The 22,006-nt window shown below is 38.8% G+C and overlaps 2 protein-coding genes across 10 annotated transcripts in view; one reads left to right on the forward strand and one right to left on the reverse strand.

The window, feature by feature from the left end:
• Positions 1 to 16,307, reverse strand: part of PPP3R1 (protein phosphatase 3 regulatory subunit B, alpha) — a 42,013-nt gene extending 25,706 nt beyond the window's left edge. Inside the window, exon 1 of the mRNA XM_069787522.1 lies at positions 16,077 to 16,307. Within this exon, the coding sequence (XP_069643623.1) occupies positions 16,077 to 16,079 (3 nt within the window). The 5' untranslated portion in view covers positions 16,080 to 16,307. The remainder of the gene's footprint in view (positions 1 to 16,076) is intronic.
• An 89-nt stretch (positions 16,308 to 16,396) lies between these two features.
• PLEK (pleckstrin) overlaps positions 16,397 to 22,006 on the forward strand; it is a 64,140-nt gene continuing 58,530 nt past the window's right edge. For 7 of the 9 annotated variants that reach the window (XM_069787512.1, XM_069787515.1, XM_069787518.1 and 4 more), the window contains exons 1-4: positions 16,410 to 16,876; positions 17,774 to 19,137; positions 21,373 to 21,443; positions 21,716 to 21,843. The gene's annotated coding sequence lies outside the window, so the exon portion shown is untranslated. Of the gene's footprint in view, positions 16,877 to 17,773; positions 19,138 to 21,372; positions 21,444 to 21,715; positions 21,844 to 22,006 lie in introns of all 9 variants that reach the window. The other 2 variants (XM_069787513.1, XM_069787514.1) reach the window with 2 other exon arrangements.

The raw sequence follows: 22,006 nt of genomic DNA on the forward strand, positions 1-22,006 counted from the left end.
TTGGGAAAACCCATAAAGCATGAAGGAAAAAAAGCTGCAGGAAGGCTATTTATTCTAGTACAAGAGTTTAGTTTATTTAGGAACTTCTCTAAAGATTTTTAACTTCTCTGACTCAGCTACAACCCAGTACTTGAAGCTTCTCATTTTGAAGACACTTAACAAAACGTATCCAATAAACAGAGAAACTGAAAACTGCTATCATCTAATTTTTGCACCTTAATGTAAAAACATACATATTTTTCAACTCTAAATTTGCCAAGGGATTGCTAATGTGTTCTCCTCTACTTTTTATTCACATACACAAATATTATCTACATGTTGATTCTACAAGAGTTGAAAAATTAAGAAGCATGTTTTTAATGGCCCAGATAATGTAATAACTGAAGTGTCAAATGCTTTAGAAGGTCTAATAATCTTTTCTCTTTTAAAAAAACAAACTAAAAGAACTAGAGAAAATGGACAAGTTTCATTTGGGATTTAAAAAAAAAAATCTTAGTTATATTTAGTTGACACATTCTTGTCCAATCAATTTATGGTTTCCTTTGAGGAGATAGAAGCATTTTCCATCTTCTGGCAGCCATGATTTTCAAGAGGATACAACTATCTAACAAGATACATCTGCAACTCCTCAGCATCTCTGTTACAATTCCACCTAGCTGTTTAAGACCAGCAACATAAGCCTGCCAACATTCTCTTCCATTTCACCTTCATCTTTGGTTACAGTCTCCATTCTGGGACTACAGCATAAACTATGCTCTCCCCTATACCTGTCAATGAGCACAATCATTAGCAATCAAGTGCAAATTACCTTGAAGGTATGGTAACTTTTTGCCCAACACTTCCAATTAACACTTCTTGGCAGGTTTACTAGAATTCTGATAAACCACTGAACTTTTATCAGTGCTCAGTTTTTATGTATGATCTTAACTCAATGGTGAAACTACAAAGGTACAAGGGACAGGTCTTAGAGCTGGTGTTAATATTCTAACTCAACATCTCACCTGAATGCTAATCAACAGCAAACAAGGAAGGCTACAAGCATTTTGTAGTCAAAAAAGGGGACTGCAGGGCAGGTGGGGTGGAGCACCACAGCTTGTTTTAACTTACCTTTGGAAGGAGATTTCAAGTTTTAAATGTGTTATCCCCAAAGTAACCTAAATTTGTTAATCCTGCCTCTAAAGAAAACACTCTGTGACCTTCAGTACTGAAGGAACTCGAAAAAAGATTAATACCTAATTCTTCAACATGGCATTTAAATTGCAGACATCAGAGATAATGAACCAAGGCAAAGGGGATTGCCGGATTTGGGATTACAGTAGAGATCAAGTCAGGTTAAAGCTGTTACAGCATTCTGGCATTGTTGTTCTTTGCAAGTACGCAGAATAAGTGTTATAATTCCCTTTGCCACATTTAAAAAAGTCTTACTACAAAAACCTTATTTTGGATACGTTTATTCAATCTGTTCATAACAAAGAAGTAATGATTCTTTAGAAGATTCTTCCCCCTCAGATGTACATCAGGTTCTACCACATGCCCCCTCAGGGTACAGGAGGCAAGGAAGACTGTACTAGTCTTAGGAAAAGCCTGCAGTTTACTCCTTAGTCACCATCTAATCCAGTCATGGCTCTGCTCAAACTCTGTCAGTCATTTTAAAGGGAAGCCACTTGTCCTCTGGCTGGCAGTTGGCCAGTCGCTTCTGCTATGCTTTATTTAAATCCTCCACTGTCCACGGGTCTCCTCCAAAATGAGATATTAATGGCTTAAGGCCATCACAGTCAAGTAGCTATTCTAGGATATCACAGGGAAGCCCTAAACCAATGAAGCAAGAAGCAAACCTGAAATTAGAGACAGCTACTATTGCCAAAGCCTCTACCAGACAGGAAAAGTAAAGGAATCAAGAGTGTAATTATAAGAGGATTCAGCCTTTATCTCTAATACACCATTTGGCTTTATTAACATTAAAGGAAGCATAGAAATAAGAAGTGCATCTATTCAAATGGAATAAAAACCACTCATTTATAAATTTTAATGTTTTGAATATTAAGTGTTCAGGACTGAAAAGCAATCAGTAAAGTCTGTCCAGTTATACCAGGGATTATGTGATTTATATTCATATACATAAATGCCATAGCTTTTCCTATCTGAACTCAGTTACAATTGCAGAGCTTTCAGCAAAAAATCTAAACTTGCGTGATCTTGAAAGTACAATAAATTACTTGGTTTAATCACTTATCTATACATATAGACACACAACACTACTTACTCATCTGCAGGTAAACTAAAGGTGTCTCCAAGAAAAAAAATTGTCAAATTGTCACCCAAGACAGAATGAGACATAAGGACCCAGTAGAAACACCAAAGAAAACAGTTTGCAAAACTGCTTAAGAAAGCATGATCAAAGATGGAAAACAGCTTTACTGCAAAGTCCTTTTCCTGAATTTGGAGAAAAGGAGCCATCAAGTCAGAGCATACATCAGTAATGCTATTCACTAGGTATGTGTCTATCCCCACAAATCATCTTACACAAGTTGGATGTAGACATAATAAAAACCTAAAGGATAACTGGTTTGCTTTAAACTTAACCTCCATTGTTGCATCTGTAATATGTGTGAATATTAAAGTTTTCTGTTCTATTTTATGATCTCCCTGCCAGAGTTTGCAATATGTCAGGTAGGCAGATAATTAACAGTACTAGAGACAAATATAGTGCAGTTTTTAAACCAAGGCAAGGCAGAGTAAAGATTGTGCCACATTGGGAAAACTAACAAATAAATCCTTTCACTTGAAGCAGAAAAGCAAAACCTTGTATGTATGAGAAACCATAAGCTCTCATACAAAATAATAAGAGCTCTCACTGCAAAAACTTGCATAAGCACTGCAATCTGTAAATAAAACTTGAGACAAAAACAGTCACAGGAACAAAAGTGTTAACTTTATGAGCTAAGGTACAAATTCCCTGTGTGGTATTAAGACAATTTCACTTTTGGCAGTTCCCAGCTACTACTCTTCAGAGGCAAAAACCCAATCTACTTATGTAATCACTACAGAGCTGGCACTTCTAAAGCTTGCATCACCGTTGAAAATTCTCAGAACCCTGTAATTTTAAGTGCATAAATGAATAATGACCTCTGCAAAAGCCAATGAAAGGAGTTTCCCAGAAAGATTCTGAAGCAACTCAACCTTTAGTAGGGGAACAATAAAGTTCTGCCACCACTAAATCAAAGTAACTTCTGATGCAATTAAGAGTTCACATTCGGTAGGACAGGTTGGTCCTCCATTGCTTCTGGAGGAGTCACAAAAAATTTTGCAAGATGCTAACTTATTTGTTCCACTTACATTAACATACTGGTTTCATCTACAAAACTTCTTACTAGGTTTACCATACAAGCCTCTTCACTGAAGTTTATTCAATTCCCTTAGCTAAAGAAGAGACCACAGCAGCCTTCTTTCTCAACTTTAAAGATAATTCCAATAGTTTCCCAATCAATCCACCCCATGACTGTGCTGTTACATTAACACAGACCACACTAGTGAAAATTAAAACAAGACCATGCTGTCCAGGCAGAAAATTTGTAATCCAAGTACTAAACAAGGTAGAAGACTGAGAAGACTGCAAGGCAACAGACATATCAATGACAATTAAAAAAAAAATACAAACGAAACCATAAATCTTCATGTATAACAAAAGTGGAGTTGAAGAGTTTTAAGAGATCATTTCAAAGAAGGCAATTTTGTTTCTAAGTATATAGTGCAAAAGCTTATAATAAACAGTATGGCAGAAAGCATAAATCATGACTGAAGGTTATAACAAGTGACTAAAGTGTCATGGGATTATCAGAGTTAAGGGTCAACATCTTAATAACAAAGAAATGACATCAATTTACACTTAATGGGATACTAGAGAGAAACAAAAACCAAAGCCTTTCACATTGATCTTGTTCTTCAGTACACTGAGAGATACAAATTGGATATTGGCCACTTATGATCATCTCCAATTTAATCACTTCATTAACATGAAGGAATTTTTTCCCATCATTGGTGAATATGAACACAGAAAATCCAAGCAACTGCAAACAGTAAACTGTGTTACGGTTGTGTGAAAGAAACAACTTCAGATTTGGAAAAGTAAAGTAACATATAGAACAAAGAAAACAAAAAACTTCATTCAAAACATTAAGCATCACTGAGAACCTGGAGGGACTAAGAACAAAGTCACACAGTTTTCACCAGTAATTAAAACAGATTATACTTAAACTATTATTTAGCATCTTATAGCCTGTCAAATGAAGACAGACAAAACTACGCAAAAGAGTTAAAACTTTTTTTTTTTACAGGTAAGGTATTTAGTAGGCAATTAAAGCTTTCAGCTTCTCCCTTTCTCCACAACAATTTGGAGATAAAACAGTTTTTGTCCAAAGTACCCTCCCTGCAAACAACGTTCAAAACTTCCACTCCAACACAAAGCAACAGAACAGTGGTCCAGCAAAATTGGGAATTAATCACTGGCTGACCTACATAGGAATAGAAAAGTTACTTTACAAAAAGATATTAACTTGACCTAAAGCCATATTGAAATATAATTTACTATATACAGATATACTCTCTGAGGCTGCTTTCTATTACACCTATTTAATTCTCAGCACTTCCATAGCACTATAAAACCCAAAGAGAACTAGGGACCTTCAGCAAACAGCTCTCTAGAACAATCGCAGTACAAACTCTGCCAAGTTAATTGGCAGTTCAATACCTCCCTCCAAAATTAACAGAAACAGTCAAAAATTAGTTATATTCTCTGTAATACTTCCAGTCAAGCACTCTTGCCATTGAATTGATGAGGGGTGTGAAAGGTAGGCTTTCTTTTCTCTTCATTGTTTTTTAAACATGCTGTAGTATGTTGTGGAAATCATTGTCACTTAAAGGTATGGTACTTTGTTAACATGCTTGCAAATTTAAAAATTACTCCAAAAATAAGTTAAAAAAGCTAAAGGCAAGTGTTATCAACATCTGTAGAATCAAAAACTCTACCTCTTAAAAATATGATTTGTGACACTCCAAATACAAAAAAGTGAGTATAACTAAGGGTGACCCAGCCTTCTGAAGTTTCTGAACTTCCTGATTTTGCTTGTACCAAGAAGATATAACACTGAAAGCCCTAACTCTACAGGCAGGAAGAAAACCAATAATCATTAGATCAGTTTCACACTACTATTCAGCAATGCCATGAGCATTAGAAAGGCATAATAATACTTGCAGAGCGTTTTCCAAAAGCAGAAGAGGAGCTACAGTAGTCACAGAACCCCCACTAGAGAAAACAAACCTCCTCCCTAACTTCTGCAAGAAACGGCTACAGGCCTGCTTGTGACTGATCAGATATATCTCACATATATATCAGGCTGAGGCAAACATGAAAGATGAGAACCTAACTGGAAATGAAATGAAGCATGTTATCCTCTGACAGCAAGCGACAAGCATACAAATTAATGTATTTGTTCCCAACATATCTGGTAAATGTCCCTCACCACAAACTGTTCACCAACTTATGCAAGCAAAGAATGGGAGATCAGTATCAGTTGGAAAGTAAGTTTAGAAGGCTTCATTTTTTCAGGGGGTTTAGACGTAGCAGGTTCACTGTACTGCTGCAAGTGGTATTTGTGGAAGGGAAAGAAAATAGCAAAGATATATTCTAGAAATGAAGACAACAGATTATACTGCATCATATAACAGTATTATACTACTTAGTGTAAAAGATGATACTACAGTTGAATTAATTCCCTGTTCACAGAAGTAGGTTGGAAATACTCAAGAACAATGTGACCAGCACATCTTTCTCTTATCTTAAGTTTTTAGATTTTTAACAGTGTATTCAGTAATGAGTTAACTGCAAAGGTTAAGGCTTTGTGAACAGTTGCATGGATATTTTTAAATGGATGTGAAAAGGCCTGCAGGAAAAAGAAAGCTGATGCAGCTCTACTGTACTGCATACAACAGTCTACTAACAGTTTGAAAGAGTCAAATGTCCTTGAGCAGGAAGTTTAAGTGCCAATTCAGAGAATATTGCCAATTCACACAACCTATACCACAAGATTCAGGAAAGTCACACAGGTCAGTGTACAGTACTCGCTCAAATGGTCTAAGAGCACAGAAACAGATTGCATAAATAGATGCTGTCACCAGCCTTTCTTCCCATTTAAGAAATTTATAAACAGTTTAATACCTCTTAGTGTGAAAAAGGGAAATCTGAGCTTCAAAGACAGGAGATAAGCATCTTATCAGCTCCACAAGAAGAGAGACAATGGAAACAGTACAGTAAAAAAGATCACAAAGAAAAGTAGAAAATTAATAAAATGTCATTTAGGATCTACCACAAAAGAAGCTGAAGAACACTGCAAAGTATTATGTAAAGGACATGTATCTGAAAACAGATTAGATAGTTCAAAAATGGGATTTGATTTCACAAACTGACAAGAACAGAAAACAATCAGGGCGGCAAAGATGCAGAACTGGACAAGATGTGCAAATCAAAGGAATAAACAGACTATGCTGAAGGGGAACTGTTGCATAGCTACAGAATCTGCAAAAGAGAGATTGTATTCCAGTATTCTTAACCATCTCTGATAGTTAACACTTATCTTAATACTTAGGTTTTTTGGTTTTTTTCTCCAAAAGGAAAATAACTTTATCAGAACTTAGAGCTGTCAGCTATTACATTGAGATGTTTTAACAAGCTCTGGTTTAGTTCATGCCACTCAAGGACTCACAAAGAATTCAGTAAAGAATAAAGATGAGTCATACGGTTTGAAAACAGGCCCTTACCAACACTGTGATCCAATACACAAGAATCAAAACCACTGTAATTAAATTATAAAGAATTTTACAAAACATTAAACAGGTCTTCTGGGCATTACCAGCTTCCATTGTAAGTGAATAGTTAGAATTTCCAGCAAATTAGGAATTCATTTTCTGAAAAAGATGCACTGCAAATTTCTGAATCTTCCAATTATCATTATCATAGACTTCCCAATCAAAGAAAAGCAAAATGAAACATAGTAATAAACAGAAAAATACCACACTGCTTTCAGTTAAGGTTTTCACTGCTATGGAATATTCCAAAATCTTGAAACGGTTTTCTTTATGTGACCTGTGTCATGGAGAAAATACTGACTTTTAAAAATCGTAACACTGAGGTGATATCCATTCTGGAGTTGGTTATATGAATATTCAAATGCAATTAAAAAGATAGAATATTCTAGGTTAAGTTCCTCAGGGCAGGAACTGTACAGGAATGCCAATATTTAATATTCAGTATCAAATAGAGACATCTAGCACTTCAGCTACAAGCTAATAAAAGGGTACTCAAAAGATTAAATCAGAATTCCAACCCAGTTTTAGTAGCTTATAAACAGTTTTATGTCAAATATTTGAAGAATTATCCAAAATCTCATTTACTTACAGATGTTAGCATTATTTTTGGTAAAGATTCATAGCACCTGCTAAAGAAAAGATTACTTCATATTGTCAGGAATCAAAGCTTATTACTTGCTGTAACTAGCAATACAATTAAAATCAGCTATCCTGAAGAGCTGTAAATTTTCTTAAGTTGTAAATGTACATAAAAGTAAGCATAAAAGTACACACAAAGCAGCATTAGAAAAATTACTGCTATTTATAGGGTCCACAGGTCCCAAAATAAGTCAGGTAGATGCACCCCTGCAGAGCTCCAGTGACCTCCAGTAATAATTACCAGTTGCTCTGGAGGCTCACAATCAATAATCTAGTCATCCTAGCCCAAGACACAGTACAAATAACTGCATCCATCCCCAAAGACTGACACAACTGTGCATGTATACACAATTTGCCCACAGAACGACAGGCTACCATCTTTCTGCTACCTCCCATCTTAGCTCTTCATAGGCTGTACTTCGAAAAATTTACTGCTTGCAAACCTTAAAGGCAGCGTATAATACGCGTACATTTGTACACCAGTCTGTAATATGAAGTGCAAATCAAAGAACACTTCTAATTTTAAAATCAGTGCTTTATCTGCTCTTTGTGAGATGCTGGGTAACATGAACTGACTTCACAAAACATTTATGACACTGCATGGATGCTAAACAATACCTCTGAGAAAGTAGCCAAGGTAAAACTATTGCTCTCCACTCTCTCACTCGAACCAACTCTTCCCAATTTTTTATGGCATCTTTAGCTGCTCTGCACCCTGCTAGAGAGCATTACAGTACTACTACATCATTACATACAACGCCTAAATCTTAAACAACCATCTTCTACTTCCCCTCAATTTTAGTCCCTTTTACTCGCATGACTTTTTGTTTTCTCACCAAGAAAGGGAATTTGGCCACCTTCTAGCTCACTGTTCATTTTTTCAAGGCCTCTCAAAAGATGATTTTTCAGAATTGAACTCTGGCAATGGCAAATTCAGCTGCACCAACACTAGAGTTGTACTCTAACATTCAAGACTACACAAGAATCAAACTTACTAACCTTTTATATTTTTAAGTTACATTTGTCACTAATCTCATTTTTCAATGCACTGTCCGAAATAAAAAACTAACACCAGCGGTACCCAATGCAAATGCTTTAATCTTATTACTGAAGTAACCAAATTTAGTGTTTTGAATAAAATATTTCAGAAAAACACCATTTTTATGAGAATCCCTGAAAAAATTTAAGGGTAAGCAGGAAACAGGTATTTTACTAGAAGCCCCTATGAAGAACAGTGATTAGAGTGCTAAGATAGTCTACTTAAGTCAAATATAAAAATCAAGTCTATTTATTCATATGGCATTTTGTTATTGCTGTTCAGAAGTTCTCCTATTTATCATTAATTTTTTCTAGACTTCCTAGCAGATCTACATGCAATCAAGCTTTATCTGAGAAATCTGTGAAGTGTTCTTTCAGTGTTATCAACAAAATTGACCCATGACTGCTCAGATACCAAGGTGCTAAGCCTGTAAGCAGTAGCTCAATACTAAATTAAACTTCCCCGAGGGAACATCATTACATACAGAACACTAAAAAAAGCTGTTCAGACATCATGCCTACGAAGAACATGAAAAGTTCTCCTTCATAAATTCAGGCCTAAAGTCATACCCATGAGTTTAATAAAAACAAACAAACAAACCACTCTTTTTGAAGTCCTCTCTGCTAGCCATAGTATCATTGAGCAGAGGGAATTCAAGTGAGTTCTTTCAACTTCAGTGATGCTGTTCAGAACCTACGGAGTCAGCAGTGAAACAACAGTTGTTTTGTCTTTTACTACCTATTACCAAAACCCCAAAACACCTGATAAACATATGCAGAGGAGCTATTCACAGGGTGACAATGGAGAAGGGGTAGGAAAAAAAAAAAAAAGAGTACTGTAGCTGAGATCTTCCTTCTCAAAGTTTCCAGCTGCTTAAAATAAAGGGTAAAAAGCCTCCATATTTGTCACAAATATATCAAAGTAGAAAAGAAGTTCCACAGAATTTAAAGATGATCCTAAGATCATATTCTTGTGAGAATCACAGCTGAATCCACTTTTCCAGTAGCTGGGTTTCTTCCCAGGAACACAGTAAGCCTGGCCTTCATTTCTGGGCTTCCTAGCTCTCACCCCATCCTTTCCTCTCCTGCCCCTCCCAAACTCTGACTGAAGTTCTTTAACAAATGTCTTACTACATTTTTTAATTCTTACTTTACCCAACTTAGGCAATGACACAAAGTGTTTTTGAACTTCAAGCTGACTGCATAAGCTTTTTAAAATAGGCACAGTATCAGCTTACTAGGGGAGTTCCGGTTCTTTGCCTTAACAGTCTGCTTAAAAATGTCCATCAACACAGACTTCACAAATATTCACCTGAGTGTATTAACTGGCACAACCTGTTTACAGCTTGGAAGCCAAGATTTTTATTGGCAGTTCATGAGCAATGTGGTCCTTTAATCCAAAGCATTTAAAGGGTTTCTGAGACTACTTTAATGCAGTCAAGGATAATTATTTATATCGCATGGGATTCTTCCTTAATTGTGGAATGGAGTATCAATAGCATGGCCAACTGACTGTCAAGTTACAAGTCAGATATAGTCTCCAGCCTGTTTTGCACCATCTACATAGTTTTGCCAAGCAGTTAAAGTAACAATGTGCTTGTGGCTGTGCTAGGTACAATCTAAAAGCAAGATATAAAACATTTTAATGGTCTTTCTGTCTGTGGAAAAGGCCTAATAAAGTATAGTTACCAAATTAAAATTTTCAAGCTACACATTTAGAAAGCTACATAAAATTTCAAGATTAAGTTTTCTTATTTAAAAGAACTGTCATTCAAAAAATTACTTCACTTGAAAGATGTGGGGTTTATTCTTAGACACATCTGAAAGTTCTTTAAAAAAAAAACTCTGCACAGGCTTTTGCCATTCAAATTATACAGAACAGACCTGAATAGGCAAACAAGACATAGTTTAAATTTAACCCTGGTTAAACTTATCTTGATATTCAATATTACTAAGGAAATACAGTATTTCACATGGTGACCAAAATAATCTAGCTACATCATACCTCAAGCAGAATATATTGCTTCTAGTCATGTACTTAAATCACTGCAAAATCCTAAATTTCAAGTCTTTTAAGCTCCCTGATCATTGATTCAGGGAAACAGCAGTGAAAACATTCCCAAAATACTTGAACTGGTATACTGAAAGATCTATCTATTCCAGATTAAAGTACACTGGTCCATATCCAAGCCTGCCCCACTTCATTCAGCACATTAAGGTAATCTTTGTAGCAGATGTTTCTCAAACTGCTGATGTCAAGATTACTTTAGGCCACTGACATCTAAGAAACTGAATAGCTTTTATGGGATATAAACGTCCATTTCCAGGTCTAATCTCTAAAAGAAGTTACTTTAAGTGGCTAACACAATGCTACAAAGACACTGAAAGAAGGCAGTGTGTGACCAAGCTTTCAACCCCTGCACACCATCACATGCCTTAAGACAAATGGACAGTGCACAGCACATTTCCTAGTGGCTGTATTCTAACTCAACTCATCAGCCCCAAGACCTCAAAATTTTTAGCAGCTGATTTGATTTAGACTTCTTATTTTTAGAGCTACAAACACATTATCCATTTCCGACATCACATGCTAATGTTAACTTCTAAACAATAAAAAGGACTTTGGATAAGTTATTACCCCACCATGACCTCAACCTTTTTCATTTGTAGAACAAGGACAGTATTTAGCAGCTTCACAAGAGCACAGCGAGATAAGCTATTATGGTCTTTAGGAAAGAAAGAACATGTTTAAGTAATTTATATAATCAAGCCAGCCAATAAAATTCTTACAGTTTCCAGGAGTTCCAACTTCTTTTCTGTTTTAATTAACAGGGACATGCACATAAACCAAGATACTTATTTTTCTTACAATATCCTGCTCAGAAGGTTCCAACTGCATAATCTTTAAGCATAAGCACTTTTCACTCCTCTCTTTTGATGTAGATCCATGCCTCTCATCATTCCTTCCCCATCAGTTCAATCTTTACTCCCCCATCCTTGCAGTGCTTGCTCCTCCAGAAGCAGAGGAGTTTGATCGTGACAAGGACATCACACAGTAGCACCTTCCCTATTTCTGCTGACAATTCTGCCAAAGAACTAGCATGTAGGAAGCACGGGAACAGTCAGGCCCCTTTGCCCCCGCGGCCTTTCTGTAGGGAACACACAGGAATAAACAAATTTAGAAGAGAAAAACATATAGGCCAGAAGAAGGAAAGGATCGAAAATAGGGAAATGTGTCACTAAATGAATTGGCTGCTAATCAACAAAGAACAAACAGTGCAGTGTAATTTTTCTCCCAATTAGTAGTTCACAAATGATACTACCCAGAGCAGGGAGAACAGGCTTGGGAGGAAAGAGGAAGGGCAAGGACATCAAGAGCAAATTGCTTTCAAGAAGTCATGTATCAGCTCAAATTACAAAAAAGTTTTTCCTATGAACACAATTTTTGGTCACCATTTCATATAACTAAACCAAAGACTTAACAGTTTCATGCTCAATTGCCATTCAAACTTAAAACACTTCAGGAGAGGATACAGTTTTCTTTAACAAAACTCAGCTAAACACAGGCAGTAATAAAGGGGAGGGAAAGCAAAAGAATTCTTTTACTAGCAGGGAAATCAAAGCAATGTTGAAAAACATTATGCAAGTGTAATTTATGAATTACAGTAGGAGAATGCTATTAAGCATACGTACAATTAAAAAAACCTATTCCTTCTGCAACACTGCCAGGTAAGCAACTGATTCAACAACCAGCTACAAGAAAGCTGTAAGATCTTCACTACTAGATTCATTTCTTCTTGAAAGTATGTATTGCGTCAATCAAAACTGATGAATAATTTTCTCATAGTAGCTTGGCTACACCTTAACAGTTTTTTGTATGTCTTTCTGACATACAAAAATGAGGGAAACGAGGAGGCAGAAGCAGACCAAGAAATGGTTTGGCACCAAAATGAGCATTTCTGCCTCATTTGTTTCCCCAGAAATACGAGAATTACTGAAGACTCCTTTTCTGATCAACAGAAGATAGTCCCATCTCCTTTAAGGTATCAATGAAAAACCCAATTTAGATGTTATTAATGTCACTCCCTTAAAGCTTCCCTTTTAGTGCTAAGTCAGATGCCTTAGAAGATCAATATTCTGAAGTTCCTGAGGTATGCCCACCACAAACCATTTTCCCCTCAAACTACTCAATTTTAATTCCTCTCTATTGTTGAATTAATAGTTTAACCAATAAAGACAGAATTCTACTTCTACTGCAGAAATAGTGAAAAAAAGTAATTACTTTTTAAAAAGTCTCTTTCCTCCTCCATTAACAGGATCTGTCTTCCTTTCTAGATCACAGTCAAGTAAACTTGCATAATCAAATTGGCCTCTAAACTATGCCTCTGAAAATTACTTCCAAAATAATATCTTTTATTAAAGAAACCAGCCTAAATAAGCCTACCAAATACTTCTTAAGACCTACAATGAGCTTCACAGTTTGAATCCTAGACCAGTTTATTCCACCTGTGGCAGAAGACCACCAGTAGGCTGTAAAACATAAGACAGACCATGTAAGTGCCTCCAGTTCCTGCCACCTGTTACAAAACTGAACTGACTATTCAGATGTTTGTAATGATAGCAGTGAAATGATGATTTGGTAATGGAGTAACTAGTTTTTTCTTCAGCTAAGAACCAACATATTTAATACCCTCCCTAATAAATAGGAAACAATGAGTCAAGATGGTCTTCAGGCTTTTTTGTTGTTGTTGTTTTATTGCAAAAAATGTTTTGGTTAGAAACACTGCTAGATCAGCTTCGGCTGGAGAAAATGCACCAGAAGCACCACTACTCAAGTAAAGTGGGTCAAAACAACTGAGTAAGAGTGTAGCTAAGGTGGACACACTATATAACATGGTTTGGGTGACAGGGTCCTATGGAATTCTGTATCTTCTGTCCTACAACTACAAAACTCAAAAGCTGGATATAAACCAGAATACAGACCGTCCTGAGAAAACGGAAATTACCTATCCAAACCCAAGATTGTTTAATAGCATCTATCTGTGCTATCTACCTTTTCCTAGAAAATACTACTCCTAGGAAAATCTTGCTAAGTCAACTCTGACAGAAATAGCATATCAACATTACTTCTAGCATTACATAATGGACTCATCATCTTATGCTCTGCCTGATAGATTATTTTAGAACTGGCTATACCAAAACATCCAGAACTACATTCTTGGACTCACTACATGTTTATGTTTTATCTTAAGCTACCTAGAACAAACGCAAGAATACATTCACCTCTTTCTTCACTATAACTTTCAGCTCTCTGGTCCTGGAAGAACACAAAAGAAATGTTACCCCAAACTGTAAAAAAGAATTGCTCTATCCTAATAAAGGTTGAAACAAGGTCTACTCCATTAAAAGTGAACTGTTCCAGTGAAAACATCCACAGAGTAACGACAGTAAAAAGAATAGCAACTTAAATGAAATGGTTTTTTTTCATGTTTATCAGCTGTTTAGTTTTAGCTTGGTTTTCAGACCACAAGGCACCTAAGATCAGTTGTTATCGGAACCGGCATACTGACATAGCTATAGTGAAAAGCAGTAACAACAGCCAGAGAGTTATGTCAGCAAACGAACACCTTTACTGGTAGAGATAATATCCAGCATACCTTTTTTCCAGCTTCTGCATTTACACATTGCAATTGATCATACACAAATACTGTTCAAGAAATCACAAAGTAATAATCAATCAACATGACTGTACCATCAAAAGATGCTAGGACAGCTTCATTTACAACAGAATGGAGGAAAAAAAATAATCAAAGTTAATCACACATGAAAAGTTAGGTTCATTACAAGTCACTAACACACACACGCATTCATGGTTAAATAACTTTTTCTTTCCTTTTATGCATGTTAGCATATCTCCTCAGGCAAGTCTTCAAGAACACAATTTTCACAGAAGACCCAACTAATGGCAGTATGAGCACAACCGTTGTGTGGAAGATGATCACTGTTCATCTATATATTCACAGCAATTAGCAGTATTGCAACCATGGCATAATTACAAATAATAACTTTTTTCTTTTTCAGTCTTAGCTTCATTAATACCTTGTTCTCAAAATACAAGCCGCCTTTTCTCACAGTTTTAACGTACTCCAAGACTGTGAAGGCATTCAAGTACACACATTGGTTTAGTACCCAACTGAAACCAAACCTTTATACATTTCAAAATATTTCTCCAAATGCACATCTAACAGACATTAAAGTGTACACACAAAGACAGCCTGAACATGATGCATCAGTTTCTGCTACAAATTTATTTTTTTTAAAGGGAAGACTGCAATCCCCTGCTTAAAAACAAAAGAAAACCCACTTTTGGCTCCCAGGCCCTGTGAAGTCTAATGTGAAATGTGATGAACAGCTGACCTTGCTATTAAAGGGTTAAGAACCAAAAAGTTTAAACCACTTATATTTTTCCAGGTGTAAAACCAAAAAATTGCCAGAGTCTTCCTGCAGCCAGAGTACTGGATAATTTAGGCTAAAATAAATGTTTATTAAAAAAGGGCGTTGATTTCTTGGCAGCGGTGAAAAGCAGGAGACACCCCTAGCGTCGACGTAAAACACTACAGGACTCCATACTACATATCTGGGTTAATTTTACGGCAGTAAAAGGGAAATTTAAATCGTCATGATTTAAAAAACAGAGCAACTCAAATGCACACACCTGAACATACCGCATACCTTCTTCCTGCGGTCTCAAAACCCGCATGCCTACCATATTTAAAGTGTCAGCTTTCTAAACCCAGACCAATTGAAGTATACATTATCTAGCCTGTCTCCCTGCCATAGGCTACGTGCATTATAGCTTTCCGGTCTGCACATGAACAGAAAAACGCTGCTGCACCAAGGCGGGGGGGGGTGGAACGGGACCCTATTGAGATTGCAAAACAACCACAAGACACCTCTACCAAAATGCCGGACTTGCTTAGGGCGCTGCTGATACATCTGGAAAACAGATGAAGCGCAGGCCGAGGAAGGCGAACCCCCGGACTGAGGGGAAGGGGGGCCAGAGAGCGCGTTTGGGGGCGGGGGTGAGGTGAGGGGGTACCGAAGAGCGAGGCGAGGCGGGGAGAAAGGGAAGGGCCAAGCCCAGTGAGCGCTGCGGGGGGGTTAAGGCGGCGGAAGGAGCAGGGGAGGCAGCGGGGGGCATGGGGGCGAGGCGGAGGCCATGGGCGGCGGCGGGGAAGCAGGGGGACGTGCCCGCCCCCAGGGAGAGACGCAGAGCGGCCGCAGCGGCGGCCCGGAGGGAGGGGAAAGCCCAGCGAGGCGCTCGCCCGCGGGAGGACGTGGACAGCTCGGGGGCGGGAGGCGGAGGAGACGGGTCAGAGGCAGGGCAGCAGCAGCGAGGCGGAGCGGCGGTCGGGCCGGGCCGGGCCGCGGGGCCATTGCCTCACCCCTCACCCCCGTGGCCCGGCCCGGTCTGGAATATTCCGGCGGGGCGGGAGCGGGGGGCTTGGCACGGAGCGGCAGCGAGGGAGGGTCCTCACCATGGCGGCGGGTGGGCGTCAGGCGTCTCCCCCGCAGCTGAATCCACGGAGCCCCGGCCTCACTGTGCGTGTTCGGCGTCGGCGTCGCCGCGGCCGCGCCCCGGGCCTGCCGCTGCCGCCGGCTCCGGCTCCCCTCACTGCGGCAGTGGCTCGCGCTGACCTGCAACGGCGCACAGGGAGGGAGGGAGGGGGCGCGAGCGGCGGTAGCGCTCGGCAGCGGGGGCGGAGCCTCCCACATCCGGGCACCCGCCGCGCCTAGCACCGCCCTCGCGGGGGGTGGGACGAGGCCCTGGCGTCACCAGGGAGGCGGGGGAGGGAAGGGAGCGGAGTGGAGTGCGAAATGGCGGCGGGGTGAAGGTGCCAGGGGATGTGGGGGCGTAGTTGGGTAGGAGTGGCTGTGGCTGCTCTGCTGGGTTCCCTAAGAGCGGGTGGAAGGCTTTGTGAAGATGAGGACATGGGAGTCTCTGCTGAGGGGTTGTTCTGCTGCCAGGAGGTCCTTTTTGTAAGGCCTTAGGTGTTGAGTATTGCCATAAGACAGGCCTGTTTCTGCTCCCTTAGGCCTCTGCCCAGGGAAGGGTTACCCCGGTGTTCCAGAGCTGCTGGTTGTTCCTGTTCTCCTACACCCCCTCTGCTTAGGTTGGCTCCGCTCAGCCACTTTATAAGCTGTGCTGCTGGAGCCCTTGCTGCTCTAGCTTCCTTGTTCCTGCGTCACTTCTGCTCCCTGCAAAATAAGAAAAAAGGAAAAAAAAAAACAAAAAAAAACCCAAAACAGCTCCATGCAGGGAGAAAGCTCAGCACAGGTGGGTCTTTAGAAGCATAGCTCTAAGTGGTGCCTCCTTTCCTTATGTTCTGGCTGTTTTTTTCCTCTGGTTTTTAATTTAATGAAAGGTTATATTGCAAGAGACTATCCAGTCTGGAAGGTGCTCGGTACTTAACAGCTTTCAGAGTATTGTGTTTAAGTAGTGTTAATAGTTAATTATACAAAACTAAAGGAATTGTGCTGTGATGAGACAATTCTCAAAAGTATTTATGTGTATGTTTGTGGTTTCATGCCAGTAGTTAATGCTTTGTACCCTGGATAGTTTACAAAGTAAAATGACTGGTATAGTTGAATGCAAGCTAAGATGAAAGATGTAGTCTTGGTAACCCCTTTAAGGCAAGATTTAGAGCAACGCAACTGACTGCTTGCATAAGTAAGGCTGACCCTCAGGGAGTGATCTCTAGATATTGTAAAGTTCTAAGTAGGCCAGGTGACACCTTTAAAAACCTCTGTGAAGGGTAAAGTAGGGAGTAAAGATGGGTTGGTTTCACATTCCTTTTGCTGTTTTTTCCCTTCTTTCTGTGCTTGCTCTGCTGAATGTGTTTATTTTGGAGCACCATGACACAGCACGTAACACTATGACAATTGAAGTGGTGATGTGAAAATAATAATTACATATAAAATATTGTTATGTTAATACTGCCAAAGAGAAGATTCAGTACCATGTTGATGTTTTCAGGCATTTGCTGTTTGGCTCACAATAGCTAGACACTTTGCCAGGGAAATGCAAATCAATCCTGCCAAGTTCAAGGTGAATGGCAACCTAATTTGTGGGGGAAGGGAAGACTGGATTATTACTTTAAAACCAGGTTAATTTTTAGGGCCATAGCCAAGCATGAGCTTTCCAGTCTAAAATGGTAATTTCCTCTCCTTTCAGTTTCTTCTGGAAAAGGAACTGCCTTGTCACTGTTGCCCTGTTTGTGGGAGTCTGATCTGGCCTAAGGCTAGCAAAGGTTACCTTAAGAGTTCCTGGAGAAACCTGGAATCTGGAAATCAAATGCTGATGCACAAATGCTAAGAGGAATGGGGAATCTCCTATATGGAAGCCTGCTCAGGAAACTAGATAAATGAAGGGTGACTGTGAAGTTCAGGAACAGATTAGAAATTCTCATCTAAAAGATTGAAGCAAAGCACAGCAATAAATGTGCAGTTCTTAGAAATTATTAACGACTGATGAAGGTTCTGTTTGGAAACTGACACTTAGCATGCGTTCATGTCTGTAGAAAGGGGTGAGCTTGACTGGGAAGAACAAAGAGTGGTTTAGGGAGATTGCACAGAAAAACCTAGCAGAAATAAGTAAATGAACATGGGGATGAGTGAAACTAAGTGGTGGCGAACAAAAGGTAATTTGCACCAGAAGAAAGCAAAGCAAACACTAATGAATAACTGTAAGCTTTGAGTTAATAGCAAATCAGGAAAAAAGGCTTTGCTGGTAAGAACCAGCACCAGTGGTAATATGGTCTAGGGAAGGCATTTCCTGCCTTTTCTTATTAACAGGTACAGGTGGCTGGGACAACTCTTCAACTCTTCTTTTGGGAGGGGGGGGAGTTCTAGTTGCTAGGATGTCTAGAAATAAAACATTCCTAGATTTTACTGAAAACTAGTATTAAAACTGACTGTACTTTAGAAAAAATAAAAATAATAACTGAAGATCTCCAAAAGAAAAAGAAATTCTTATGTAAAATGGTCTTCCTGCTTACATCTCTTGTCATTGCAGCCTTATCTAGCAGGTGCAAATCTGGAGTAAAATCAGCTACATGAAGTTGAACATGGCTAGAATTTCTTTCATTTAATGTAATGGGACTAAAATAAACAGAAATTAGGAATACAATACCTTAATTGTTACCTTTTTAAGTTCCAAGTAGAGACAGCCAAGAACTTATGAAAATATATTTTTAATACCTCTTTCTGTTGTGCAAATGTGTCAAAGTTGCTTTTCTATGTGACTTCTAAGAGAAGTTAAAAATGCAAGTTGGCATTTGTTAGTGTGTAGATAAGAGGCTGTAGAAAACCATGACTTGCATTTAACACTTTCCATTATATTACCTGTATTTCTGACTAGCGTTTTTGCAAATGTTGATATTTGAAGGTGTTTTTAGAGCAAGTTTCAGACAATGCTGCGTTGTGTCAGTTTCTGGCTTTAGTAAAGCTCCTCTGCAGCGTAACCACCACCATTCAAACTAGGATAAATATGTATCTCTGTGTGATTGGAAGCTGGTTTAGCTACAGATAAATAAACAGGTATGTAAACTCTGTACCTGTTTGGGTTCTTCAGTGTTATTAACAGTAATGCTGTGGCTTGCATAGTGCTTGACCTAACATTCAGAAGACAATTTCCATGCTCCTGCTGGACTCCAGCTACAGTTCTTTTCATTGCATGCTTCTTTAAAAGTGCTATTTGTGATGCCTTGTATGTCTCTAAGTTTTGAGGTTTTTTTAATATACCATGTATCTTTGATCCCCTTAGCATATCCTCCTTTGTCTTGCCTTGTGCTGGTCTTCATGTAAACATCCCTTACTCACAAACATAGCTGGATGCAATTTGTATGGAACATTCCCCTCTCTGTTAACCCAGGGTGAGGGCTGCTGCCTAATTAAATAATCTTCTGCCCTGACCCTTAACAGGCTGTAAGCAGCTTTTACTAGCAAAGCAGGTAAACTCTTGGGACAGTGCAGTAAAGCTTGAAAATACAGGATTTTTAAGCATATGCAATGTTCTTATGAGCTCCAGTAGTGTTTTATAAAAATAAATAAACTCTTGTTCTTCTTTAATGCTCTAGAAGGAAAAAAGGAAAGCCACTTTTTGTGAACTGGCTTTGAGGGAAAGTGCTTTCAGCTACAGTGGGTGGGGGAAGCTATATTTTATTAGCAAAAGAGGAAGCCTTTTTAGATAGAAATTAAAACTGTCCTTTTTCAGCATGTTTGAATTGCTCTATTAGTGCAGGTCCTCAGCTCTAATGTCTGTGAAACCAATGTGCTGTATTTATTAATCTCATTTCATTTGTAATAACAGGTAAAATAATAAGCAAATCTAAAGATACAATACTGACTAGAACTGACAAATGGTTGGAAAGATAAAATGCCTCTCGTTGTATCTCTCTTACACCTACATCTGTCTTTTCAGTTGAAAGAAATCAAAGGGAGTCTGCCCTTATTTTCTTGCATATTTGTGAGAGCATGTATAAATTGCCAAGATATGGGAGGAGAGGGAGATGATATTTTTCAGATCCAGTAAGGCACAGCTGAAAAAAACTGGTCAAATGAAAGTGTTAGGGACACAGGGGAACACTGCTCTCTTTTACCTAGAAAATGAGGACTAGGAGTCTCCTTAAGACCAGAAGAATGGCATGGGCCACAGAAGCCTTCTGAAGCTGTAGGTTAATAGGGTGATTTTTGGTTACCCGTTGGTTCATTTTGCATTTCTGCAGGATGCTGGATTTCAAATTGCTAGAGCAAGTGCAGGTGTATAGTTGTCTTGCATATGTGCATTTACTGAAATGGTGGTTGTAAATGCTTCTGATCTGTGGATCTTGCTGCCCAAGGTGGCGTGAATTAAATGTCCTGATAGTAGGATTATTTCTTCGGGTACCCTTTTCAGCTCTTGGTGGTAATTAACAGCCCCCAAGGACTTGAAGCCACAGATTGAAAATCACTGCATGAAACTTTTTTTTCTTAACTGGGTTATAAAGACTGGTCTTCTGACAGTTCTGGCTAGGATAAACTGGGGATAAAAGTGCTTTCTCTATCTTTGACCCTGTGCCTGTAATTGTATCACTGTATCAGATAGCTGTCTACAGAACAAATACGTGGAAACAATTTGCAAGAAAGAGTGAGACTAAAAGGTTGCATTTTTCTTGAGACTCTACTGTTTGCATAATAATTTCATGTAGTGATCTTATTTGTCTAGCAGCTGATAAGATTTCTTGATGGCATCCAGCTGTAGCTAGGGTTGGTATAATTGGCTGCTTTTTTCTGAAGACGTTTGTTCTGGGGAACTCTGATAAGAGCTGTGGGCTGACTGCTCAAAGACTTTGCTATGACTGGAGGCAAGTATTGCAAGCAGGAGTACAGTGTTTGATTTTTTTTTTTCACTGATGTGCTTGCCTACCACCATTGTAAAGGCTTATTGCTTTCATTTAACTCTGCTAGAGATACATGTATTGGTCTGACTTGTGAAGTTCTTATCTTCCTGCAGCAACTCATTAGGCAGTAGTGACTGGCCTGCACAGGATATTAATGAGCTATTAATGTAGGTAACTTCAATCTTGTGGAAACAATGGCTTGAATTATTTTAAGGTGGTACCTGTTTTATGACTGGTCATGTGTTGGCTGACTGGTCAGGTTTGGGCCACTATAAATTCTGAAGGAGATGACTCAGGCAGCAAACTAGATGCATAATTTAATAGCAAAACAACAGAGTCTGAACCGAAACAATGCCAAAAGGTCTTAATTTGTTCCTTCTTTTTCTTGTGGCAGAGAGAATACTAGGGAATTGCTTGATTGCTGATCCCCTAACAGTTTGAGTTGAAGACAAATTTTGAATACCAGTAAGTAAACTGACTCTTTCAAAACTAATCGAAATAGATGTTGTTGTCCTGTGGAGTACCTTTTAGTGTATCAGTATGTGTTGTGAGGAGTGTAATGAATGTAGTCTGAAGTTCTGTGTCTAACCCTTTTTGTCGTGGAAGAGAAAAATAATTGCATTAACAAATGCTGTTTGTGGTATGATATGGTAAATTGCATCCATCTTAGCTGTACATTTTTCCATAGCTTTGATTGCCATGATGTCAGTGCTAATGTAATCTGTTTTCATTTACAGTGCTGCCATCTGTGTGAAAAATTAAGTAGCTTGTTAGAGCTTTCAAAGAAAACATGATGCAGCATGATCACATGTATTTGTGTAAATGTTCAAGGCCCCCTCAGCTGAGGATATGAGACCACACTGAGGTAAGCACCATGCATGTGTGATTCTCCACTCTGTGCCTCTGTTCCATGCAGACTTACTTGGGAGTGTATATTGAGGACTGTGCAGTTTGTAGTTTCAATGTGAGAAATAGGAGGGAGTATAACCCCATATGCCAACTAGGTCTGTTTGGTGATTTTTTTTTTT

The sequence above is a fragment of the Haliaeetus albicilla genome, chromosome 7, assembly GCF_947461875.1.
Source record: "Haliaeetus albicilla chromosome 7, bHalAlb1.1, whole genome shotgun sequence".
In the NCBI taxonomy this organism is placed as follows: Eukaryota; Metazoa; Chordata; class Aves; order Accipitriformes; family Accipitridae; genus Haliaeetus; species Haliaeetus albicilla.